This window comes from Falco punctatus, assembly GCF_963210335.1.
Source record: "Falco punctatus genome assembly, chromosome: 5".
NCBI classification, from domain to species: Eukaryota; Metazoa; Chordata; class Aves; order Falconiformes; family Falconidae; genus Falco; species Falco punctatus.
Window position 1 is genome coordinate 83652811 of NC_137584.1, and position 27961 is coordinate 83680771.

Here is a 27961-nt window from a genome sequence, read left to right on the forward strand (position 1 = left end):
CAGTTCTAAAGACTCTGGAATCTTGAAATGACTTTGTGAGTACCAATTTAAAATTATATTTTTCCTTTTCCCCCTATAAAATGATTTTTAATTTTAGTGGTTTATGATTAAACACAAGCTGCCATGATAAATGCAGAAAAGCTAGACCTCTGGATAGCATGATATGAAGTGTAAGATGTAGGTGAATGATCCTATTTACAGTGTATGTGCCTCACAGACACAGCGGCTCACTGAGCTGGGTTTCTGACAGCATTGCTGGCAAGCTCACAGGTAGCATTTGTTGTGTCAATTGGTAAGAAATCTTTGTGGAAGTGCAAGATGCACAGATACGGCAGCAAGCAGAATCACTTCAGCTGTGGAATGAGTGTTTTCTAATGTTGTATTTAGCTAGGAACAGCGCATCTGTATCACTGAATATGTGCTGAAATACATTTGCTTTGTCCTTGTCATTTAACAACCTTGGTTATGAGAACGAAATAGTTTCAGTAGCACACAGAATATGTATCTGTACAGCTTTTAATGCTTTAAATCACAAAACTTGTGATCACATTAAATTACTACCATGTTTTCCTTCCACTCTTCCTAGACTGTGTTCTCATTTTTTAGTCTTTTCTTGTCTGTCTTTTTGATAGGTACATATTTATGTATGTTTCTGGTGTCTTTTTGTTCCTTTTAGTCTAGTGATCTGTGCTGTTCCTGAACTTCTCAGAGCTTTGGGAAGGCCCAGGAGTGCACAGGTTTGCGGTATTACATTTGTAGCTCTGAAAACTGTATTATTCTTTATAATTTCAAGTATCTTTTACAGGTTTATATGAGGCTTTGGTTTTTCAGAATTATTTCTGAAGAGTAAAAATTCATTATACATACTGTATCTCTTAATAGGTTTTTCTTTTATAGCTGCTTATAGAATTTGGCTATGGTTTTTTAATGCTGCTGTAGATAATATAGACACTCTGTTTCATTCTTACTCTTGCATGGCATCTGTCTATGCAAGTTGCAAGACCAGTTGCTAGATCCAGTGTGCTAGACCAGTTATCTACATGTCACACAACTCACTGAACGAATGGATGTAGTTCTGCACCTCTCGGCTCCCGGTGTGTTTGCAGCAGTGTTCATTACCTGCAATGGAAGTTCGAAAAGGCTTGTTGATATTTGTTGGAGTGTGTGTGTTTAGGTATTTTTTTCTGTAGTTCTCTTCTATTACTTCAAAGAGCTATATTCAGTTAGTGCCATTGTTGACTGATTATTGCCTATTTCAAATCTATTTATACTCTACAAATAGGTGTGTGTGTGCCGATTCAAATAATTCTTTGTCTATCATTTGCTGTATGTAGCAAATTCTGTAGTGTACACTGTTAAAAATAATACTGACTTTTCATGGTCTGTGTTACATCACTTAAGTTTAACATTATTTATTAAAAGTTCCTTCCATTTATAGTCAGGGCATGTTCTGCCAGGCATTCCAGCTTTGCATGGTTGCAATGCTTTCTCTTACTGAAGTGACTCCAAATTAAATTCTAAATGACTAATGCAATGTTTGTGTTACATTAAATGAGGACATAGTTGTGTAATAAAATACATATAGGCTTTTTTCTTGCACGCCCCCCCCCCCCCTTTTTTTTTCTCCTGTGATATGATAGGTTCTGAATGTAAACCCAAAGAATTACATAAACTTCATGTACCCAGCTCAAACCATTTAAAACAATCTTGTCAACAAGTTTAAATTTTTTTGGGGGGGTTGTCTTCTTGAGGAGACCTGCTTTTCTTTTTCTCTCAAATGACTCTCTGAATAAGTAGTTGTCAGACAAAACACAGTCTTCTGATGAAGCATTAGACTGTCAAACCTAGAAAACTCTAGCAAAAAAATTAAAACATAGGCTGAGTTTTCCTTCTTTTAACAGTTTACAATACAAAATAATAGATTTTCTGTAGTGAAAAGGAAGAATTAAGTCTAGGTACAAATTGCAAATGTATTTAATAAAAATTGCCACTCTTAGCTAATTAGTTTTTTTATTGACTTGATTGTGACTGTGCCACGCTCAATCACTGTATAGGATAATTCTCTTTATTAGATACCTGTAAACCACAGAGGTGCAGAAGATTGTTAGTGCAAAAACTTATGATGAGTATAACAATAACAGTTCCTAATTCAGCAATAAGTAAAACATTCAAAATTTAGATAGATATATTATAGGGGAAAAAACTGAAGAAATTATTAAAAGAAAAATCCCTTCTGATATTCATATTAAAGAAGTAGCCAAAGTCTTAAATGGGTGGAAAAGTTCATAATATTAAATAAAATTAGATCCAAGGAACAAAAATTTGTAAAATTGAGTTTCTTTAATAATTATTATTTCTCTATACTCCCACCCCCTCGCCCTTATTTTGTGCTTAGGCATTTTTAAAAGAACTTATAGTATATTTCATGATCATAACATTGTTATCATCTGATTGCCTGTATGTTAATGTGTGTTAATGATTGGTATGGCAATTACCAGTGTATTAGTCTAACTTATCATGTATAAAAAATTACATAATTATTGTTCCAGACTTATGTTTCATATTTTTAAAGAGAGGATTTCATAATATCTTTTGGACATATGTTTCAGAGGAAATTATTTCTTTTTTTATGTCTTTTCCAAGACAAATAATTAAACCCATGGTGTTTAAACTCTGACGCTAATGTGAATGTTATTATATCGCATAATAATTCCTTATAACATTTATAAGGGTGTTGGACTAGATGGTCTCCAGAGGTCCCTTCCAACCCTAATTATCCTGTGAGTCTGTGATATACTTTAACATTTATTTAGTCCATTCTGGAAGCAGCCCTTTTCCCCAGCTACCAAATTACACATTGGAAAAAGGGGATGTCAAATTAAGTGTTCAGAATAAATAAGGAAAGCAGTGTCCTCTGAAGTGGTCCTTGTGTTGGCCCTGTCACTGTCCTTCCTGCTGAATATAAGAGCTGATATGATGCAGTAATTCTTGTCCCTGACAATGCGTTCTCTTTATCTTTCTGTTAGCCCTTTTAGCATATATATGTAATGTGTGTCCCGTAATATTTCTTCTCCTGGAAGGCTCACTGGTAGGACCTGATTTCGTCAAGAACTGGTTAATAACTGCACTTTATTTTACTAAGTACGATAAGGGATAAGGCAGATAGCCTTGTATCTAAGCATTTAAAGGACAGCAAAGGATGCCTGCAAGTATTTGTTAGAATGGATGTGCCATTTCTTTTCTTCCTGCAAAGGCAGAATGAAAACCACATACATTCTTACAAATAGAACTGTGATGCTCTAAAAGTAGTAAGATACTTTAATTGTAGACACTGTTTTCTAAAATAATAGGTGCTATTTTTGCACTTCTTAGTAAGTCTAACCAATTGTAAAAGCCTTTCATTATCTTTGGTATTTGTACCTAAAAGAAAAAAACCAGCAAGTATTTTTTTATATGTCCGGTCTTAATTTTTATTTTTTTTAAAGATATTGGGAAGAGCATGGAGGTTTCTTTGTATGGTTTCTCTCACTGCCAACAAATGCCGACAGGATGCATGAGGAAAATGTAGACAAAACCCCAGTTCTATTAGTCACTAAAAATTATTTTAGCTGTATAAATAATCCAGTTAAACAATGCTTTCAAATAACGTAATTTTGCACTAGAGGAAAACTTTATCTTTGTTGTATTAATGAACCTAAAATACAAAGATTAAAGCTAAAGCTTACTAATACATTTCAGCTGGAGGGAAAGGTTACATTAAATTACCTATTACAAAAATTCTGCACATTAAGCTCATTAATCATGTTCGTACAAGACCCTTTATTTTGGAAAAATACATGGTTTAAGTCCTTTAAATAGTAAGACGCAGGTTTATTATCTATTTTATTATTTATTAATTAGTATGGCGTGTATTAATATTTCTGTTAGTAGTGTTTAGTACTTCTTTTGTTTATATCTTATTTATCCTTTGGGATTTTATATATCTTGCTTAGTGCTATAATTACAAAACCCCTATATATTTGTGTTACAGTAATTTCTGAGCTTCAGTTATGTACCAACTTCCTATGGTAGATGCTTCACAGACAGTGTACAAGATACAATCCCTTTCAGTCAAACTCTTTGCATTTATCCTTGTTCCTGTTAAGTAAATTTGATGGAAAATGAAAGCAGGTATAAGCCATGCAGTTTTATTGATTTGTGTATTACTTGCCTTTTTAGTAAATTCAGTGTTGTTACTAGTTTCTGGACTATCGCAGCTTCCTTGAATCCTTGCTGTATTTGCAGTTCCATGATTTCAGTTGGTATAAATAGTAATTTTTGTACTGCTGCTATAGCAGTTTTGTCTTTAAGCCAAAGCACAGTTTCTGAAATAGAATCGATTTTTCATACTTACGCAGGATGTGAAAAATCGAAGAAATCCTCGCCTTGTACCTTACGCTCTTTTGGATGATCGGACAAAGAAGTCAAACAAAGACAGTCTTCGGGAAGCAGTCCGCACCCTTCTAGGCTATGGTTACAACCTGGAAGCTCCTGATCAAGATCATGGTAATTAATTTTGTTCTTTTGTTCTCTCTCAAAACAAAAATTAGAATTTTTCATTCCAATACTGGATTTGCTAGTCCAATAAAACAATCCAAACAGGTATGGTATTTTCAAAGCTAATGGGTGCTTTACTCCATCTTCTGTTCTTTCTATTTCCTCTTGATCTCACTTTCCTTATTGTTTCCTTTTCCTGTCTTGTGGCCTCAAATGAAGAATTAAATAATGAAGCATTTTTACATTTTAAATCAGTAATACAATTTCTCTGTATTTCATACACTTCCTTTCACTGTACGTTTTTTAGATTTGATAGTTCAGATGAATCAAACTTAAAAGCTCAAACAATTTAAATCAGGATTGTGAATACTACATGACACAACCCTAAAATACAAAAAATCAGGATAATGTGTTTTATCATCTTGCTCAATATATGGTCTTATGCCAGGGAATAAAATGTATGATTGCACTGTAAATATGTGCATAAATATTTGAACTTCCCTAATTTCAAAATAAGTTTTTAATTGTAGTACTAATTAAGAAGTTTTTAGTTGTTATTTTAAGACAGAATAGCAAAATTACTAAGAAAAAGATCATATGTAAACGCAGTAGATGTGAATTTTATATTCCTACAATTTTAACTCTATAAATAATGAAAAACTCAACAGTACATGTACAATCTTGTATTTAAACACTTCAAGCTGCAAGGTGAAATTTTTGAAGACAAATGCCTACAAACCAAATTTCTGTGAATGTCAAACTACAAGTCTGGAATTAGATAGTCTGTTAGAGCATTTACGCTTCCTGGACTTACTCAGGTCTTTGAAGTTGAATTTTAAGTAAGTAAATTTTAACTCACTTCTCCCAAATATTTTATTTGAATTGCATTGTTGCCAGATTGAATATTTTATTGATACAGTGGACAATATTTTCTGCATATATAGTTTGAGTTTGAGACATCCTAAACAGCAAAAATTTTTAAAGCACATAAACTTTTAATAAAGAAGTTTTAAAGAAACAGTACACAACATTTACCTCTTTAATTGCAGAATAGAAAATGTTAAGAAAGTACAAGAAATCAGGAGACATAATGTACAAATAAAGTAAATTATTTTATAGATTTTGGCTTTTTAAAACAACAGTTTTAAAACTGTCATGGTCAGATCAAGTTTTAAGATGGAACACGGCAGGGATATTCTTGATACTGTACTGTCGTTCTGGAACACTAACAGCACATACAGAAAGGAAATGGTAACACAATAGACACAGCCCTTTAGCAATGATATTCTAGAAGTTCACTTAGAGATATGGAAATATGGAACAATCGAATAAAAATTGAAACTTAAATCTTTATAATCTCAGCAAAGTGTGGAAAATTTAAGGTATGTGTCTAAACCTTACACTGTTGATATATTGATTAATAAATTATTATTTTTCCTGCTTTATATAGCAATAGTATAGTTAAATTTGGACCTGTTAAGGCCACAGACCTTCAGTACAGCATTTCTGCTCCAGGTCTAACTCATACCCAAAATGTGGACAGAGAACATGCCATTTTGTGTTTCTTTTCCAAAGCACATACGTGTTCTGATTCTCAGCTTTTATGAGAGGCTGCTATTAAATTACACTTTTAAATATGAGGCATCACTGATACCATGAGTGTGTAACAAGGCTGGATTGCTGAATGGGCAAAACCAGTGTTTCCTAGTGGAGTAGATTTTGTTGGTGGCAAAATGCTACAGTCTCACTGTTAAATCTGCCCGTGCCTAGTCTGGAGAGTTTAAGGCTGCTGCATAATCTTGTAACTTCTTCCCCTCCCACTGTGGGAAGGAGATTTTGTGGAGAGAGGGAGAGAGCACGGCTTTCGCTTGGTTCTTGAGAAGGTGGCTTGGCTGGTGTGGGAGGCTTTGCCTCTTGTAAAGAGAGAGAGAATGAGCACAGTAGTTTTCCACAATCTCCTCCAAATGCCACTGAGCAATATTAATCCCCTTTCCTCATTTACAGCTCTGAAAACCACGTGACCCTGCTTTACCTTGGAAATGAACTGCTGGAAAATTTTATTTTTTCTGTATGATGCAGAGATCCTTGAGCTAGTTGTGCATATGGAGTTACTAATGAAATGTAAAGAACATAATTGCAGCCCTTGCACCTGAAAAGTCATCACTCCTGCTGCAAAATTCCCAGAGGAAAAGACCTGCAGAACATTGTCCCACAAACTGGTCTTTCTTTAAAAACTGGAATTGCATTCAGCAAAAGCTTTCTATACTCATTTTGGGGATTTAGATTTTAGAGTTTATGCGTGTCTCAGGTTTCTGAGGTACATAAAAGGATCCCCTCATTAGGCAAAATCCATAGTGTTACTAAAGGATTTAGAGCCCTCTAGTGGTGTTCTGCATCTCCATTCATAGATTTTGTTTCAAACATCGATTTACAAAGCTCTAGTGTCATTTTCTATGCTTTATTAGTATTATTACTTACTGATTTCCTACAGCAGCTGCATTGTTGGGGTTGCTTAGAATCTAGAAAGCATTAGGTTCCTTAGAATCTAAAAAGACAACAAATTCTCAGTTGCAACTTCATGATGATTCATTTCCTGTACAGGAGAGGTGCTGAGGGTCTTCAAAAGTGTTTACAAGGCATTAATTATGCAGACTGTCAAAGAGAAAATCTTGCTGATAAAGAATTATGTGGCAGAGAGTTCAGAGTTGCTTATCGGAAGCTTAATGAGTCTGACCCAACTGAAGTCAGGCATTTTGTGGCATGAAAAGTGATCGTGAGCTCTGAGGCATGTGATTATATAGGCTATTCAAGATAATACTGGAAACGTGTGGACTTTGTTGTGGCTGAGAAAATAGAAGAGGAAGGAGGAGGTTCTTTAATATGGTCTAACAAACACAGAAGTAGGTTCAGACGTATTTGAGTTTATAACAGACTCATGAAGAGGAGGAATTATGGTGTTCTGATTGGAATAGTGACTTTTCAAAGGCTACACAGTCTTTAATACCTTACAAATTTGTGGAAAAAAGATCCAGAATTCTTTAGGCATTCTCTTTCCTTATCTGAGAAAAAGAGAGATCCCCGAATTGTGTGATTTGATTAATGGAAAGAAAACTTTATAAAATATCAGAGAATAGGGTAGTTGAGAAAACTTAAGGAAGAAAGATCAGGGGTTTGATTCAGCATTTCTTCATGGGCTTTGTGAAATATTCATCTTTTTAAAGTGTCATTTTTGTCATTTCAGGCTACCTTATGATTTGAATTGATAGGTCTTGGAAAGAGGGGTCAGGAACAGACTAGGACTGTGTAATAAGTAAGGATCAGTGAGGGAAGTTTGTAGGTACTCACTGTACAAGTTTGTAGTTATTTTAGCAGAAGGTACTACATAACAAAAATGTGTAGAGTAGTGAATGGCAGCTCAGAGAGGGAAATCTCACTATATACTGATATAAAATATTGAAAGAGAGCAGAAAGAAGATAAGATTAGAAATGCTTAAAAGAATGTTAGGAATGGCCGTGTCCAGGGCACCACGTAGGCTAATGAGTAGTGGTATTCAAGTAATATTCATAAATAAATGTTCTTAGGCAATTTTTGAGAACACTTTCCATAGGTAGTAGGTGGATACTACATAGCTCTAGATGAATCAATAAAAGCATTTTTTCAAGACAGTATGTTCAGTGTGGTGAGGGAGAGAAGAAAATTGGAGAAGTAGGTGAGTGTGAGATTCGTGTTTTTGTGAATAGTAAAATGAAAGTGCATTCCTATTGGAACAGATTGATCTGTAATGGATGGTGGGATAACACAGGAAAAGAGTGGATGTGGGAGCAAAGGAATGACCCACAAGACACCTGGGATGTACAGATGGAGAGTTGGATCAGAGCTTAGAGATCCAAGTCCAAAACGTCATTACTTGTTAGTTTTCAAGGAAAAAAGAGAAAATAGTTTTTATTTATTTTATGTCTCAAAGCAGTACATGTACCAGCATATTTTTTCTCCTTTTAAAAAATCCTTGCTTATACATTCCAAAAATGTTATAAAGCAGAAATGTGAGGCATAAACTAAGCTTGTTTCTACTGCTGTTATGGAGCAGACAGAATAACATGTTTACAGTTTTACCCTTCCCTCGAGGTTTCTTTTCTTCTCTTTCTCTGAAGCAGCCCACTAACAATGCAGTTGCATTTCTTCAGTATTTTTTATGCCATTATTCTTTCATAGAGTAAAAGAAGCAGTGAATACATATAGAAGGAATAATTTGAATATGTCAAAGTTTAACTTTAGCCTCCTTTGTAACTCATCACGTACCCATTTTAGTCTTGGAGAAAAAATACTTATAATTACCTGAAAAAAAAAGTGGATTTTGACTTAAACACTCTTAAACTAGCTTGTTATGAATCACTTGCAATTAAGAGAATTTTGGAATGAAACATAGTAAGGTATGATAAGCATGTGTGATCATGTCACAGATATCTAATCAAATGAATCAGTGTCAGTGAAAGCTTATATTTTCACACAGCTGTTAATTTATTTTGTGCTCTATTGCACTAGACAAGAAATGTGAAGAAGCTCTTTTTCTTCATCTCAGCTTGACAATTGACAAACATTAACTTTGAAGTGAGAAGTGGTAGTTTTTGAGGCACTAGGAAATCTTGTAGTCATCTGACTCTCTCTTCAACAGTTTGAAAGAGGAAAAAAAGAGTCAACACAATTCAAACTTGACATCTTGATATTTCACTAGTTAAATAATATTTTCTAAGTACTACCTTGGCTGTGGCTAGGTTTTCCTTTGTTCTAACAGTAACCTGCCTTCCCTTGAACAGGAATTGCCTTTAACACTTCTGTGCCGTTTTTAAGGGCATCTTTATTCTTTCTAGACTTGCTGCCCTTTATCTTGACAGAAGTTAATTTATTTTTTTTTCCTGAAGCAAGAGTATAATTACTTCGGGATTTTTGTTGTTAAAGTTTCATGCAAGGCTTCCTTTTATGATTTTTATCCTCCATTTTCCATTGCTTCTGAAGAAAAAAACAACTAAATTGCAACCTTCCTTCTATCATTTATTATAGTAAATAAGAAATATAGTAATAATTTTTATAGTAATGACATACTTAAATTGACTTTTAGAAGGTAAAGAGATTAGGCGAATTGATCACAGTCTCTAAGTAAAGAAGTTGTTTCAGTTGAGGAGTCTTGTCTCAAAGACAGACATTTGTTTTCTGTGGCAATTATTTGGCCTGTGTTTTGCTGGGTTTTGTATGTTTGGTCGTTTTGTTTTGTTTAAAACAGCTGAGAGCCCAGGTCACAGAATCACAGAATTGTTGAGGTTGGGAGGGACCACTTGAGATCATCTGGTCAAGCAGGGTCACCTAAAACAGGTTGTCTAGATGGGTTTTAATGGAAGATTGAGTCTCCACAAGTTGTCTGGCAACTTGTTGCAGTATTGGACCACCCTCACAGTAAAAAGTTTTTTCTTCTGTTCAGATAGAATTTAATGTTTTTAACTTGCGTGCGTTGCCTCTTTTCCTGTCACTGGGCACCATGGAGAAGAGTCTGGCTCCCTCCTCTTCATTCCATCCCACCAGAAGCGAGAATCCCCTCTGAGCCTTCTCTTCTCTGGGCGGATCAGTCTCAGCTTTCTCTGCATCTCCTCCTAAGAAAGATGCTACAGCCCCTTACTCATCTCTATGGCCCTGTTCTGTACTTGTTCCAGTACATCGGTGTCTGTGTTGCAGTGGGGAGCCCAGAACTGGACCCAGCACTCCAGATGGGGCCTCTACCAAGTAGAGGTGAAGGATCACCTCCCTGGACCTGCTGTCAAGGCCGTTTCTTAATGCAGTCCAGAATACTTCTGTCATTCTTTGATGTAAGGCTGCATTACTGATTTCTGTTCCACTTGTCTATGAGGACCCTCAGGTCCTTCTCTGCTGAGCTGCTTTCCAGCTGCTCAGCCTCCGTTGTATTCTGTTGCTGGGGGTTATTCCTCTTCAGGTGCAGAACTGAATTTCCCCTTGCTGAACTTCACAAGATTCCTCCAGCCTGTTGAGGTCCTTCTGAATGGCAGAACAACCGTCTGGTGCATCAGCCACTCTTCCCATTTTTACGTTATCTGCAGACTTGCTGTGGATGTACTCTACTTCATTATCCAGATCATAAATGAAGATGTGAACCATCACTGGTTCAAATACTCTTGCAGACCCCAGTACCCCTGGGGTACTCCACTACAGCACCCATGTTGGTCTGTCTGCATATCTTGACCCATAAGTTCTGAACTGTCTCCTGGACCATCTCGAAGCAGTTCTCCATGCATTCCAGCTGCTCTCTCACATAAAGGGCAACTCTTCCTCTTAACCTTCCCAGCCTCTCCTCCCTAAAAACCATGTATGCATCCATCACAATACTCCAGTTATGTGAATTATCCCACATGTTTCTGTGATCCCAATGAGGATCGTAGCCTGGTAACTGCACTCAGACTTCCAAGTTCTTTTATTTTTCCTCTTGCTGGATGAATTAGTGCAGAGTCATTTCAGACGTAACCAACATGCTGATTCTCCAGAACAGGCAGGGGCGCTTTCCCCACAAGGCTGCTCTGCAGGCACTTTCTTCTTTACATGCATATGCTAAAAGGGATTCCTTTGCCTTTTGTTTTCACTGCCTTCATTTTGTCAGTAGTGGAATTCACTACTTTGTGTTGAGCTTTTTTTCTTTACTTTGTTTTTTTTTTTAATTCTTTGAACCTTACAGCGATGAGACTGGACGTGTGCAGTGGGATAATGGAAAAATTCAGGATCTTCCGTACAGAGAAGACCTACGCAGTGAAGGCTGGGAAGTGGTACTTTGAGTTTGAGGCAGTTACTGCAGGAGACATGAGAGTCGGTTGGACCAGGCCAGGTTGTCTGCCAGATCAGGAACTTGGCTCAGATGAAGAAGCTTTTGTTTTTGATGGCTTTAAGGTTTGTATAAATTTATCTGTAATAGTATGAGTGACTGCAAAACTTTTAGGTTTGTGTCTTATTCCATGTGTTGCCTCAACTTAATGGTCTTCTCTGCTTTCATTTCTGTTTTATGAAATTATTTCTCTCTCTCCTTGAGGGCCTAGGTGGAATAAAGATCAGCGTCACCTGAAAAATTAATTAGCAGGGTTTGGCATTTCTGTAATTTTTTTCAAAGCTTCACAGTATTTGTACAATATGTATAAAGCATTGAAAATCTAAGTGACTTACTCAGATTCAAAATATTGGCAGAGCTGTAATTAACTATGAATCATTTCTTTAAATTTTTACTCTGTTGTTCTATCTGTAAGAAGTGCTTTTCCCTATTCTATTAGGGAATAAATATGGTTAAGATTATTGACAGTAAGCATTTCAGGCCAACTTTGATACAAGTTTTTTGTAGGAATGTAAGTGTGATGGAGTATACCTAGATTTTCATGGAAATCCTTACAGTTTAGAGTAAATGAAGTATGATAGAACCAGTAATTTTTGCTCAAATTTAACTCTGCATGAGACAATGTCAGATTGAAATCTAGTAGTAAAAATATATACGAAAACAAACTGTTCTATGTGTTACTGATTTTCATCAGAATATACCAAATAACTCATTACAACTTTTTATTTCAGTGTGAAGGTAAGTGCAACTGCTATCCAAACCATAATTGCTATTAAGGCTTCTGATGACTCATGTCAAAATGTTTCTTGTATCTGATGTTGGAATTAATTTCCTTTATTACTATTACAATATGTGACAGAAATCAACAGTATTCCTTTCCTGGCTGTTCCTGATCAGATCAAACTCTCAAGATGTATTTTATTTATGTTGTTGGAATTTATTTTTTTTTCCACAGTCTTGTATTACATTGGGTGATGCCTTAAAAAAAGAACAGAAAAGTTGTTTTTGTAAAATAATAATTAGCTTAATTAAATGATTTGTGCTGTGTCTTTACTAGAATAGCTGTGTAGTATTTTGCCTTCTGCATCTTAGGTTTTGACCTTTAGGTCTCAATCCACAAAGCTATTTTGTTGTCTTTGATTTTTGATGGGTTCTCTCCTTGGCTTAAGAAAAGTTTTTGACCTTCAGGATACATAAGAAGAATCCTTTGTTCTATAGGATTCTCAGGATGGATACAGAAGATAGAAATCTACTTGTGATAGAATATATAAACAAAAGAAACTATTTGTTATTAACAGTGCTTTATGCAAGTTACAATAGTTCTTAATAGATGTTAATTTATTTGAATTCCATTTCAAGACCCCACGCAAAGCCTTTGCAGTCTTTGACTTGAAGGGCATAAAAATCATTAGTCATGCCCTTAAGTACTCTGGAATCTATCGGAAGCTCAGAGTGCTTGTCCCATCCACAAAAAATCCTGTTACTTCCAACATCTGGTATGATGTGAAGTTTAATTAATTTCGTGCACAACATTTTTAAGAATTACACTTAAGGAAACAAGAAAGCTTGTTTGGAAGCATTGAATTTAAAGGCTACTAGATTAAATAAAAACAACTGCTTAAAAAAAGTTTGTGAACTAGCTATTTAATGTTGTAATTGATAGCATATTATTTTCATTACAAGTCTTTCATGGAGCTTCTGCAGAAAAATAAGGCATACTCTTTCTTGTTACTAAAATGTTGAAAGAGCAATTTTCCCTGTCAGCTCACTTAGCAACATTTTACAATACTAACGTGTGGGGTGCTTGCAGGAAGTTAATTGTTGGATTTCCATTTTCAAAGTCGACTTGGAGTACTCACAGACATTGTTTTGGAATGATACGTTGTGAAAGTGTTAATTTTAGTGCCATCTTAATTGAGGAGGCTAAGTATTAGTTGTACCACTAAGGGAGAGAGGAGCACATACTTAGTGACTATTACTCTTTGAAATTCTTTTAAATCCTTTTCAGGCACAGCGGTGGCATCAAGGTAATGAGCATTTTGGCCGCTCTTGGTTGGCAGGAGATGTTGTTGGATGTATGGTTGACATGAATGAGCACACTATGATGTTCACCTTAAATGGTGAAATCCTGCTTGATGACTCAGGTTCAGAACTTGCGTTCAAGGACTTTGAGGTTGGTGATGGTAAGTACTGTAATGCATTGTGCTGTTAACTTGCTGTTGTTGCCCAATTTTTGCTCTGGCTTCCCTTTAATGTGATGTACCTCTTCCCCCCACCCTCCCCCAACTACCCCTTGTTGTTTTCTCTATTTGATTAATATCAAGCCTTTGGAAAGGAGGCATGCTGGGTGTGAGGATGAGGCAAGGCCTTTTTCTGTGGTGAACTTTGCAGCCTTCTTTTGACTTTTCCAGTATTTTGCAGGGATGTGTCTGGAACTGTAAATTCATGACCTTAAACATTTAATTTTCACTGCAGCAGGTTACCGTATGGTATAACAGAATCATAGAAGGAATTGTAAAATGGTGTGGGTTGGAAGGGACCTTTGAAGATCATCTAGTCCAACCCCCCTCCTATGGGCAGAGACATCAAATTTTACCTAGATCAGTTACTGAAATGCTACCAACTTTCTGTCAAATTAGTGAGAACATATGTTAGAGAGTTTAAGGCAGCTTTAAGGTTTTGTTTTAGCTCTGGGAGGAGAAATGACATCTGACCGTGGATAAAGCCAGCTGGTATAAAATTACTTTTCAATTTTTTTTTTACTTAATTCTAAACCAGCAGATTGAGTTTTGTACCTGTTGTTGTAGTGTTCTTGGTGCAGCTTTGAGTCCACAAGCAGGTTTTAATTTACCACACATCTATATTTTTATGAGATTGTAAATATGACAAAGATTGTGAGGTTGTGTCAGGTGCTAGATTGATTTTCTACCACAAAAATAATTACATACTTGTGTGCGAACAGGCATGTGAACAGATAAGAAATTACATTAATGTAGATGACTGCCTAACGTTTCTGAACTATGGTAATGTGAAAAAAAAAAATTAAGCTTTAATCTTTCTTTTCATTTGTTGTTGATACATGCACTCTATCATATATATTATATGTCTGTTAAATAATACATCTGTGTCTGAGAGATAAAGTTAAATTTTTTGAGCAGTAAAGGTTGCAAATGGTACTTTTGGGTTACTGATCCCTATTCCCAGGAGAAATATGAATTGTATATCTATTAATTAGACAGTTCCCTGCTTGAATTTTAACCGCTTCACTTTTATCTGGATTTCAGAGTTTGTACTTTAAGAAGTGCTTTGGGAGAAGAATTTTTTCTCCCTTCTTCTGCCATGCAATAGGAATTAGGAGTAATTTTTGATTTCATTTAAAATGAGATAATTGCCACCAATTTTTTAGACTCATGACTGTTACTGTACTTCCTTCAGATTTCCTTAAATATGATGATAACACAATGAGGGAAAGAGATGCATGAATTAGCTTACTTCTAGTAGTATTGGCATAACATCACCCTAGTGCCATTAAATTATTAGTTTTCCAGTTATTAGGGAGTAGAATCCCATTGAGGACTGAGGGATTCTGAAAGAAACTGGAATTCCTTGAATTTCTGAGGGTAGCCTGTCTGAGCAGTGTTTTGATTTCAAAGTTGATGAAATCACATGGTGTAGGTTTTGCGGTACTTGTTTCTAGCTGCAGGTTCAGATTTAAACAGATCTCTGTTAAGTCTGAAACTGCTAAAGTGGTTCGTGGTTTGACATGGAGCCTGAAGGCCTTGGTAGCCATGTAAAAGGCTTAACGTCAGTGTGTCCAGGCTCTCAGATTTTTCACAATGTCCTTATAATTCACGTTAAGCTCTCTAGTGTCATGCTTGTAGAAAAGAGCTTGCCTTTGAAATAAGATCTCCTATTCTATTTTCAAATGAATCTGCTTACTGATCTCAGATTTAATAACTCCAGGTCACTATTTGTAAATATTATGGGTATTTCATATACTATTTATGGTGAGGGAAAGGCATCTATATATGTGTGTGTGTATATACAAACAGGTGTATGGAATACCCAAATTAACTCTGACTTTTATAGAGCTTTAATTTTTTTGTAGGCTGGCTTTATTTTGGTTTTGTTAATGGCTCTCTGTTTGTTAAACGGGTTTGTTAAAATCGCTTAAGAGTATTGACACCTCTCTACAGGTCACTTCTATCAGTGAATCGTGTGCATGCCGTGTGCTGCTGCAGGAAGAGACCTTTTGCTTTAGAAAAAAAGACAGAATTTATGATCAGAGCCCAATGTCCTGCTTTGAAGGATGCAGTCTGACTATAAATCAGTCCTTTAGTTTTAATTTACTTAGGAACAGTGAAAAGTGAGTATGGCGCTCTGCCAGCTTACTAATAAGGCTCCTGTGCTGCATCTTAGGTTGTACTACTAACAAGAGGAGCTCCTTGGGATTATGGCAGACTAATTTGTTTGTGAGATACCATCTCAGCAGTAAAATTGTTAAAACATAATTGCATATTATGCATTTGTGTAAGAGAAATTTCATACTGCAGATACAAACAAGTACACTGTGCAAACCAAATTTTGCTTTGTCAACTCATGATCTCTATGAGCATGAGCTGATTGTAGTGAGTGTTTGACAAATTGGGTCAGGAGGTTCAGCTTGTGTTCATGAAAGTAGGAAGCATTACAAAAAGTGTTGCTGTCCTATGCTTTTGCTACATGACAGACAATGCTAAAGGATTGCTCTTCTGGCAGTAGTGTTAAAGTCTTCCTACTTGTTTTGCTATTTCATATGGTAAAATAAAAGTTTTGCTTCTTAGCCCAGTTACACACCTGGAGACTAAGAGCCAGATCATGGGTAAATCACCTTTTTACGTAGCCTCCAGCATGCAAGGGCTACACAGGAACTGAAAAATGTCACATCTAAAATGGCTGGATACCCAAAGAAGTGTACTGAAAGTTAATTTTTATTCCATAGCAAGACACCTAACTTCCTTACCAGCATGCTCCCTATAAGATGAGATGCCATATCTTTACCAGATACAGAAGAGCCCTGGGGCACCTTAATGACAACTATACTGTTGGCACATCAGTCCAGAATTTCAGCAGAGGAGAGGAAGTCGTGTTTCTGTGGTTAGGACTGTACTTGCTACTTCCTTTCGTGAACTGTGCAGAAACATGAAATGATTTTTCATATATATAAATATAAAATTTGATAAATATTTATATAGATATAACGTGTTCACAACTGATCAGTTTACACCTCCTTGTATTTGAACACTTTTTTTTAAAAGATTTTGTTCCTCTATTTTCTTTGTACCAAAAATCTAGTTAGGTCACTATTTTGTTTTGAACAGCAGTGGATAGCAAATGCCTGTGGATATGTATCAGAACAAGATAAGCAGAAAGTGATACAGTCACCCAGCCTCCAGTGATTTTTCTGGTTTAGGGGCTTTTAGAGGCAAACATGTTTCTGTCAAATAGCCCTGATAGTTTGTTGGGGTTTTTTGTGTTGGTTGGGTTGTTTTTTGTTTTGGTTGTTTTTTTTGGTTTGTTTCTTTCCACAAGCACGTCTCTAAACACTTTTTGAATTAATGTGAGCTTCTAGCATCCATGATGCTATGTGACAGTATTCTACAGTGTTACTATTAGTGTATAAGGAAGTCCCTGCCACTGTTTTGAAGCTTACTACCAAACAGTTTCTTTGATCATAATTTTTGTTATGAAAGGCATTAAAAAATCATTTACTGTTCATTTTCTCTATGCCATTCGTAATGGGGGTATATATCATACCCCCTTACTTCAGCTTCCAAAAAAGATTTATTATCTTAATTTCTTTAATTGTTGCTCATAAGAAAGCAGTTTCATTTGTGTTGGCCATTTCCAGATCTATTATATCCTTTTTGAGTTGTGGACAGCAAAACTTCATAAGATCCTGAATATGGTTGCCATGCATCCTGGAAACAACTGAAAATAAGAAATGGAAATTAAATGGTGAGGTGATTCAGACAGACAAAGCATATGCTTTAGTCTGTATATACCTGTGTGGTTTATAGCAAATCTTACATCACTTTTGTTAAGATTGTGAGGATTCATGCTGTCACTACTGTTCCCGTGAAAACCCATTCTCAAACAACTTGATGTCCATGGACATGCGTTACTTGATGTCTGGTATGGTTTTTGAGTGATGAAGTGAGATTTGTAAGGGTATTGAAAATAAAATCTTGATTTTTGGCTTTGCTTAAAAACTTTTGCAACAGCTTATGGATTCCTTTCACTGAACAGGGAGCCCATTAAATTCTTCCTACTTGAGCTGCTGGGCTTTATCACAGCATATATCTATATATGCAAATATAATTTTCCTAGTTATGTGTTGTATAATACATTTTTATTTCATTTAGTGATGGAAAATATTCTTTATTATTGTTTGTCATTGGATTTGCACTAGCAGAATGGACATAAATCATGTTGTCTAAATCATCTAATGATTTAAGAGCCTTGCTGTGAAGATAAAAATCTGGACTTGAACTTAAAACAAATAGGGTATGTCCTTAAATTTATCATGCCTAATACACATACAGATGATAACCAATCTTGTGTATCTGTAATAAAATCTTCAAAAGGTGGTACTGAAGGCTGATACTTTATCTGGTGAGCAGTCATTCCTGTAGATGGTGCTCTGGGATTTCCTTTTGTCTCTATAAAGAACATAACGTGAATGGATATTCTGCCCTTTTTTTTTGTCTGGGCAGCATAAAGGAAAGTGAGGAACTAGTTGTATTTTGTCCTTATGTGCTTCAATACGTGGTACATTCACTTGAACCAGAATCATTGAACAGAGCTTCATGTTTCTTGTTGGTACAAAAGAAAACATTTTGTTAATAGCTAGGTCAAATGAATCTACAAAGTGGTTTGTAGCTTTGGAAATTCAAAGTCAGGATGAAAAGGAAGAGGAAAAATAAGATTTTTCTAGGTTTTTAGACTGTGCTGCTGAATCCGAGGGAAGGAAAAAAACCCCACAAAACAAATGTTTTTTTAAGAAGTGCAAAGGAGTCACAAGTGAGTTCCCTGTGCTAGCGAAGCAGTAAGAGAGCAGGCACATACAAATGTGAAGCCGATTCAAAACTAAAAACAAAAAACCCGGCCCAAACCCAAAAATAAACTACCCTAAGTTTCAACAAGCTACAGTACCATATTGTCAGTTCTCATTATCCAGAGCCACAATGTGTTATGAATTTTTATAATTAATAATTATTTTTTTTTTCCCCCAACAGCTTGCACTTGATGCATATTTGTTATTTTTTTCTCTACTCTAGCTGTGTGGACAAGCACTCTATTACTTTTAGAGTATTTTTTGAGGTTCTCTCAAAGTACCATGACTAATAGAATTTTTGGAGGAATATTAAAAGTAGTAAGACTTGGAGTAAAATTGGCAACACTCCACCAGCTCAGCAGAGAGAATATTTGAGAGCTGATTGTCAGACTCCTTGAAAATACTCTCAGATTTCTGTGAAGTAAATTGAGTGTTGCATAAAGAGATCCATGGTATTAGAAAGCTTTTTTTTTTTTTTCTAATGATATTTGAGATTACAGTAATTGGTTACATGCAAGAGGCGATGGGCTATCGATAACTGCTTGCATTTATACTGTTTGATTTGTAGATTATTTTTTTCCCTGAATGCTTTTTACTTGATTTATGGAAGAGAGCAGTTCTCTGATGTTTGTGTTGTACAACCCATGTGTTCTTTCATCTTGTTTTAAGGATTTCTACCTGTGTGCAGCCTGGGCCCATCTCAAGTGGGAAGAATGAACTTTGGAAAAGATGTCAGCACTCTAAAATATTTCACTATCTGTGGCTTACAGGAAGGGTATGAACCCTTTGCTGTTAACACAAACAGAGACATCACCATTTGGCTGAGTAAAAGGCTCCCTCAGTTTCTACCAGTGCCACAAAATCATGAACATATTGAGGTTTGTGATCCTATTAAAATGTTTCTAGACACTTCTTCCATGAATATGTTTGAATTATGTTTCTACTTTTGAACTTCTAGACAAGATTTTTAATGGGATATGTGACCCAGTTCTGGATGAACCTTACAGCTGTTAAAATTGTCTTACATTCAGTGGAGTTGCAAGTAATGTAATTATTTGGTTGATAGTAATTTTTTATCCATGAAATCTGTTATATGTGTAAACAAGAGATTCTTAGAGACAGATTCTGCAAGATGTCCTCATTAAGAGCTCCTTGTGCAGAGAGCTATGTTTTGTAAACAATTTCCAGAAATTGGGCATTTCTACATAACAGATACCATGTGTTCTGGTGCACACACTTTGTGAAGTGATTTTTCCATCACTAATTGGTTTTGATTTTTATACTTATTTATTAACCGATTTTGTCAACATTTATGCCCTAATCACTTGTGTGTCTTGATGAAACTGAATTCATGTTGTAAGACTTATAAGTCTACCATGAAATCATTCTGAAATTGATGTAATTAGAAATCTTATTCAGCTGATGTGTATCACACTGTAGTACTTAAGAAATAATTTATGTTCTTGCATATGTACATGTATGATTTGTATTAGCTGGTTTGTGTTGTTCTGGGGCGGGTTGGATTTTTGTTGCAAACAGTTATGATGGGAAAGGTCATTCCTTTGTGAGTGTTTCTTTGATTTAACAACAGAACAACAAAAACCTCTACTCCTCATCGTATTTATTTCCTCTTAAAACAGCAGCACACGATTACAATACATTTAACTGTTGATAACATACTGTTGCAAATTTTGCAAGTTATGGATGTTTACACTAGAAATACAAGTTGAATATTTACAAGAGGGAAAAAACATCATCTTCAAAACAACTATGTCTTTACATTTGACAGGTGATGAGAATTGATGGCACCATAGACAGCTGCCCCTGCCTGAAGGTCACACAGAAGTCCTTTGGTTCACAGAACAGTAAAACAGACGTCATGTTTTTTCGATTAAGCATGCCCATTGAGTGTGCTGAGGTGTTCTCCAGATCAGCTGCAGGAGGGTTACCAGGCTCTGGTCTTTTTGGCCCAAAGAATGACTTGGAGGATTATGATGCTGATTCTGATTTTGAGGTTCTAATGAAGACTGCTCATGGTCATCTAGTTCCTGACCGGACCGAAAGAGAAAAAGATGCCACAAAACCAGAGTTAAACAACCATAAAGATTATGTTCAAGAAAAGCCTTCACGTCTTAAACAAAGGTTAGTAGCACATAGCTTGCCTTTCTTTGCCACCCCACCCCCCTTATTTTTTTCCCCTTTTTTTCTTTTCCCTCCTTCTTTCTTGAATAGTATAGGAAAATGTCAAGTCTGCAGAGATTCTTTCCTCAATTCTGTCCTAAATTTGGATATAACACAGTACATGAGACAGTGAACCTTCATGTGATTAAATTGCATGTGTAATATATAGATTAAAATTAAGGAGAAAACAAAAAACATTTTTCAAGCTATTAGAAACCTATCATTTGGGGTTTTGTGAAGGCTTTTGTGATCATTACATGAGTTGCTCTCTAAAACCATGGAAATTCATTCTGACAGAACTAGGAAGTCTTCAAAGTGACATGGAATGTATTTTCACATGGCTTCCAAAAAGCTGAAGATAATCCTTACCTAGAAATGTATATTAGCTTCTTATCTCACTCAATGAACCAAATAATCATAAGAATGTCCTTTAGATGACATTTTCATTCTTCCTAATTTTTCTTATGGAATCAGAAGAACACTTGACTTGATGGTGCTGTGGAGATGCAAACATCGGGCCATTACACAGACAACGTTACTGCAGATCTCCATTCCTTTTCTGCTCTTCTTTAACAAACTTGGTTTGTTAAACATTTCGATTGCAGAATAGATCAGGACATATAGACGGTATTGTTAAATGCATAAAGGTCATTTAAGGTTCCACATTATTCCAAAGTGACATAGGTGTTTAACAGCCTGATAATTTTTTAAGTTACATGAGTTTAGTGTCCAAGTAACTTTTGAATATATAGTTTAAGCTCAGAATTAATTTAAGTGCTTTTAAAAATGAGCTTATCTCTTTAATCTACATGGAAGTAATAAACTAACCAGTGTTATATATTAATAATGTCATAAATACTATGTATTTAGGTGTAACATAATAAATACCTGCATTTAGAGATAATGTATCAATGGAAAATTCCTTTCTGTGTGTGTATATATATATTAATATACTGAAATTTTCATATAGATTTTGATTTTATTCATCTTTTTACAGATTTATGCTCAGGAGGACAAAGCCAGATTATAGCATGAGTCACTCTGCACGGCTTACTGAGGATGTGCTAGCAGATGATAGGGATGACTATGATTATTTGATGCAAACTTCCACGGTATTGTAACATAGGATTAGCGTTTTAGCTACTTGCTTGTTTGGTTGGTTGGGGTTTTTTTAATAATTGTATGCTATCCCTTGTAAGAGTTTCAGAAGCAGTGCAATTTTTAGGCAAAATTTTTAATTTAAATGTCTGTGATAGTCCTGTACTACTGATGCTGAGACCACTATGTTCTTTTTGTTTTGACTTGTCAGTCTAAATCAATTTCCACAATGAAAGCCATAAAATAATTTAATCCATTTTTTGATTGCTATTGATAACACCAAACATAAAAAAGAAAGAATAAATAGTTCTAGAGTAATTGAATAAGTAGGGAAAAGTGCTTTAAACTAATAGGTCAGTGTTCAGGACCATTTGAAAACATCTATACTAATTTTACTCAGCATTTATTTCATTGAGTTCCCAGTGAAAGTTTTGTGCATCTTCTGAAAAATCAGCTCCATACTCACTCTTCAATGTTCAAAGGAAAAAATACTTCTCACTTGGATGTAGTCTTCTCTTTTTAAAAGATACTAGATGCTAGAAACCAAGTCACCTACAATATAAAAATTGTAGCCTACAATGCTGTGATGCAGAAGCCTACAATACAAGCCTATAAACTGCACCTCTAATCTTTTTTTTTGTTTGCTTTAACATACATATTTCGTGAGCTGTATTTTGACTTGTGTTTATATTCTTTTGTTGCTTTGCTTATGAATTACACACGAACCAGCTGATGCTACTTTTGAAGAGATGGCTTATGTTCAGATCTTAGAACAATAATCAAACTGATACACTGGAAACCAAATGCTAACATTTACTGACATTATTTTTTTTTTATTGACAGTACTATTATTCAGTGAGAATATTTCCTGGTCAAGAACCTGCTAATGTCTGGGTGGGCTGGATTACGTCTGACTTTCACCAGTATGACACAAGCTTTGACTTGGACAGAGTGCGTACTGTCACAGTTACACTAGGAGATGAAAAAGGGAAGGTTCATGAGAGGTTGGTTACAATTTTCTTAAAAAGATGCATATTTTTATACCCATAAAAACAACTAACAATTTAAAAACAGTAGATCCACCCCATTTGATGTAATTGGGTTGATGTAAAAAAAAAAAGGAAAAAGTGTAACTTCACTTGTTCTCTCCTCTTGCTTGTGAAGAAACAGTGGAGTAATGATCTAATCAAATCAATAGGCACTGAAAAGTAAAATAGTGCAGCTTTCCTATGTAGCTTCAGACCATGAGCCTGTAAATATTGACTTCTGAACTGGTACAAAAGAGAGCAACATACCTTGTAGTATTTACGGAACTTCTTGATTTTGAGCAGTCCATAATTAGTACAACAGCAGCTCTTCTCAGCACTTCAGCTCGTGATCTATGCCAGAAATGTTGTGTTATGCTTAACGTTAAATGATTTTAAACCTTAACTTGCAAAGTCCGTTTTGTTTCATTGAATGTTAGGAAAGATTTTGACTTGTTCATATTTTGTCATCTTCAATTTTTTTCATTTATGAAGTCTAGGTTTCATTGAATTTTAGCATTGGTTACGGTGGGATCTCCTGTTTTCAGCCACAAGGCCCTGCTGGTTGCAGCCGTACAAAGTTGTTCTTAGCCCTCTATTTAAAGCTTACACACCATCCATAAATAAATTTGTCTTTTGACATTCAGTATAAAACGCAGCAACTGCTATATGGTGTGCGCAGGAGAGAGCATGAGCCCTGGACAAGGACGTAATAATAATGGTCTGGAGATTGGTTGCTTGGTTGATGCTGCCAGTGGCCTGCTGACCTTCACAGCTAATGGCAAGGAATTAGGCACGTACTATCAGGTGAGTATTTTTTGATGATTTCTTCCAGTGGGAAGGGGGAAAACTGTATCCTAAGACTGCATCTTATTAGAAACTTTTGTACAAGATTGGAAGAAAAAGTAATTGTCACTGTTATGACAGTGATTTCCCCATCCTGTTTGGATTTTCTGGGGTTTTTATTCAAAGTGTTGCACTTGTTGACTGTCAATACAGATATTATGTTTCTTTTTTAATTTGTGATAATGCTTTGCTGTCTTCAGTGGTTAGCTGTTTTTGCGTCTTTATCTTTGTTTAGGTTGAACCAAGTACAAAGTTATTTCCTGCTGTATTTGCTCAAGCTACAAGCCCCAATGTTTTCCAGTTTGAACTGGGAAGAATAAAGGTAAATAATGCTTTATTTGTGCAAGTTTAGGACTAATATATTATATCAAATATTAGTGGTGGGGTTTTTTTGGCCATTTGTTACCTGCAATATGTTGTTGGTATTGGGCACATTTTTATGATTCCAAGTATTTGCATTACTGCGATTTTTATTCTTAACTCAGTTTTAAGTACTATGTGTTTAAAATACTCTACATTGGATGAGAAGGATTGTAACTGATTAGAATTGGCAGAGGATATTGCAAAGTCCTGTTGAATTTTCTGAATCTCATTCTTCACAATGAAGCAAAAACACTGAGGTCAGTAAGGCAAATCTCTTATTCTACAGAGTATGGTTGACTGGTGTATCTGCAGATTAAGTTAGGGATTTAAAATAGTTTTAAAGTACCTTCAAACAGTACACTCAAGAAAACTGAGCTGAAATTTGCTTCCTTGCTTTGGATACATGCATGTCTAAAAAATCAGAAGAGATGAAAGAAGAGTGGAGTTCAGATCTCTGGTTCAAGGAAGTGGCCACAAATTCCATTCACGTTTCTATTTCAGATTTAGCTGTTTTACCAGATTTGTTGTGGACAATGCTCTCTTCCTGCTAATCTGCCAGCAGTTCCCAGCTGGATTTCCAAGCTACTGAAAATGTTAATTTCCTGTTGCACTGTACTTAACTGTACTATATGTTGAATACATTTCTTGAAATATATATATATTCATTGTTTGATAAAGATGATCAAACTGATTGTCTCTTCTGTTGGAATTTTACAGAATGTAATGCCACTGTCTGCTGGCTTGTTCAAAAGCGAACACAAAAACCCAGTCTCTCAATGTCCGCCACGTCTCCACGTCCAGTTTCTGACTCATGTGCTTTGGAGCAGAGTGCCAAACCACTTCTTGAAGGTTGATGTGTCTCGGATCAGTGAACGTCAAGGCTGGATGATACAGTGCCTGAATCCTTTGCAGTTCATGGCCCTTCATATTCCTGAAGAAAACAGGTTGATATTTGTGTGTTGTAGTGCATCATCAGAGTTAGGTTGGGATTATGAAGCTAGACATGTAATAAAATTTCTATAAGAAAAGCCCAGGATCTCCTTTATATTTATAACACATGGAAGTAAAGGCAGTATGTTTTAATTTAGCTAATATTAAAAATTAATCTTATTTTTCAATATTTTAAAATCTGCCTCTGATTGTCTTTCCAACTTCTCCTAGTTTCTCTCCAAACTCTTTAAGAGTATATGAAAGAGAGTATATGAAGAGAAACTCTTTTAAGAGTTTTGAATGAAAACTAAAGGAACTCTGTCTATAAAATAATAAAGACAATCTGTAAGATAGGCAAAAATCTGTTTTTGTAGAGTTTTTTTAAAGATTTGTGGCCAATGTAATTATTCCATTACTTTAATTTACCTAAATTTAGTTTAAACAATTGCGATTTCTTTGTTACATTAAAGTCTCAGTGTTTTGCCAGTGCCAAAACGGAAAATATCACTAAAAATTAGGTAAGGATTCTAAACAAAGACCACCCCCTAACCCTGTACGAGTGAACTGGTTAGTCTGTTGCCATTTTGCAACCTCAGATCTAAAAAACAAGAAATTATGTAAATATGTAAACTTATACTTCTTTTAAAACCTTGATTTTTCAGTTATCCAAGTTCTGGTTTGTAGTATGAGTATTCTGTGTTAAGTAAATAGTTTTGATCTTTCCCCACTGAAAGTAATTGAAGTTCTACATTAGGAGTGAATTGAATAAATTCCTGATTGAACTTTCTTATTAGTCCTTGATTCTTAGGCTGGCAGAGTTTCTCACATGAAAGGTGAAATATGGAAAAAGTCCATCCCTAGAACTGATATTATGCCAATGTTATCCTTAAGGCCAATTCTGAATTCCTTCACTTAAGTAAGTTTTGGCACTGATATGGAATTTACTGTATTGTTTTTTTTTCTCTGCAGAACAATTGATATTTTAGAGCTGACAGAACAAGAAGAATTGCTGAAATTTCACTACCATACTCTCCGATTATATTCAGCTGTTTGTGCTTTAGGCAATAACCGTGTGGCCCATGCTATGTGTAGCCATGTGGATGAATCTCAGCTCCTATATGCTATTGAGAATAAATATATGCCAGGATTATTACGTGCAGGATATTATGACTTACTCATTGACATCCATCTCAATACCTATGCAACTGCCAGGTTAATGATGAATAATGAATTTATAGTTCCAATGACAGATGAGACCAAGAGTATTACTTTGTTTCCTGATGAAAACAAAAAACACGGCCTCCCTGGTATAGGACTTAGCACTTCATTAAGGCCAAGAATGCAGTTCTCCTCTCCCAGTTTTGTAAGCATTAGCAGTGAATGCTTTCAGTTCAGTCCAGAATTCCCTCTGGAAATCTTAAAGGCCAAAACCATAGAGATGCTAACTGAAGCTGTTCAGGAGGGCAGCCTCCATGTCAGAGATCCAGTTGGAGGTTCTACAGAATTTCTGTTTGTCCCTCTCATCAAGCTCTTTTATACCCTCCTAATTATGGGAATCTTCCACAACGGAGATCTAAAACACATCTTGCAGTTGATTGAGCCCCGGGTTTTCAAAGAAGCAATGAGCCAGGAGGATGAAATTGACTTCTCTGAGAAGGAGCTGAGTTCAGATGAGCTCAAATCAGAAGAAGGAGAGGAAGAAACCAGAGGAGAGCAAGTGCCAAAGGAAGGACTCCTTCAGATGAAACTTCCAGAACCTGTTAAATTACAGGTAACAATCCTGCTGTGATAGTGATTGCTCCCATTTCTTTGCAGATCCTTTTTTCTTCACTTGGTAATTTCTCTTTCAAGCAATAAAGAATTTTGGCATTAGTTAAACAGAGAAGTAATTTCCTTTCAGGAAACAAGATTTAGTGTCTTCCTGATGATATAAACTTGTTCACCATAGATCAAACAACTGTTGTTTCATTAAACTGAATTACTTTCTCAATGACATTAGCAAGGAATTATTAATTTTTATGGATCCAAACAGAAAAGAAGTTCCCTAGAAGCAAGGAGGGAATCCATTCTCTTACAATTTTAATGAAGGTCTTACCTGTTATGTGCCTGAGCCACATAAATCTCTTGAGGATGCCAGATATTCCTGGTGTAGAATTACTTCACATGTAGTAAATGATAGCATTAAAGACTTCAAGCAATCCATCCTTATTTGCATAATATACAGAAGATATTTCTTAGCTTGCCAACTCTGCATTCTCTTACGATACTGTTTTCTCAGATGTGTCATCTGCTGCAGTACCTGTGTGACTGCCAAGTACGACACCGAATAGAAGCCATTGTAGCATTTTCTGATGATTTTGTGGCCAAGCTTCAAGAGAATCAACGCTTCCGGTACAATGAAGTGATGCAGGCTTTGAACATGTCTGCTGCCCTGACAGCTAGAAAAACAAAAGAATTTCGATCCCCACCTCAGGAGCAGGTACAGGAGAATTTATTTTTTTATTGTGCTCTATGTGTGGCGGAGTTCTGTTTGATTTCAACTGTTTTTCCTTTTGGACATCAGTGTCATTTGCCTTTCCTTTGTATTCTTTAAGATTAACATGCTACTGAACTTTAAAGATGATAAAAATGATTGTCCTTGCCCTGAAGAAATTAGAGATCAACTCCTGGATTTCCATGAAGACCTAATGACACACTGTGGTAGGTCTTGTTACTGAATATTTTACTTTTTTAAATTATTTTAGCTTTAGAAGCAGTTTTTCTAAATAATTTTACATAACACCAACTCAGTAGTGTATAGATTAACACTATGTCAATTATAAATGCTATCATTTATACAAGATATACAAGATATACAAGTTACTCAGCTTGTAGTCAAAACTAAGGGAATGTTCTTATCCTCGTCTCTGGTCAGACTTGAAAGGAATGCAGTATATTTTGCATCATGAGGGAAAAGGGTTCTTTTTTTCACCCATACAGCTCTGTAGAAATTTCTTTGGGCTTATGTA

The 27961-nt window shown here is 35.6% G+C and overlaps 1 protein-coding gene across 2 annotated transcripts in view; it reads left to right on the forward strand.

Annotated features, from left to right (window-relative positions):
* Positions 1-27961, forward strand: part of RYR2 (ryanodine receptor 2) — a 455638-nt gene that overhangs the window by 261891 nt on the left and 165786 nt on the right. For both annotated transcript variants that reach the window (XM_080389100.1, XM_080389099.1), the window contains 13 exons: positions 4398-4545; positions 11271-11479; positions 13423-13597; positions 19180-19388; positions 20300-20652; positions 21689-21803; positions 22633-22793; positions 23462-23621; positions 23896-23982; positions 24741-24967; positions 25923-26724; positions 27232-27432; positions 27548-27653. In XM_080389100.1, the coding sequence (XP_080245226.1) occupies positions 4398-4545; positions 11271-11479; positions 13423-13597; positions 19180-19388; positions 20300-20652; positions 21689-21803; positions 22633-22793; positions 23462-23621; positions 23896-23982; positions 24741-24967; positions 25923-26724; positions 27232-27432; positions 27548-27653 (2953 nt within the window). The remainder of the gene's footprint in view (positions 1-4397; positions 4546-11270; positions 11480-13422; positions 13598-19179; positions 19389-20299; positions 20653-21688; positions 21804-22632; positions 22794-23461; positions 23622-23895; positions 23983-24740; positions 24968-25922; positions 26725-27231; positions 27433-27547; positions 27654-27961) is intronic.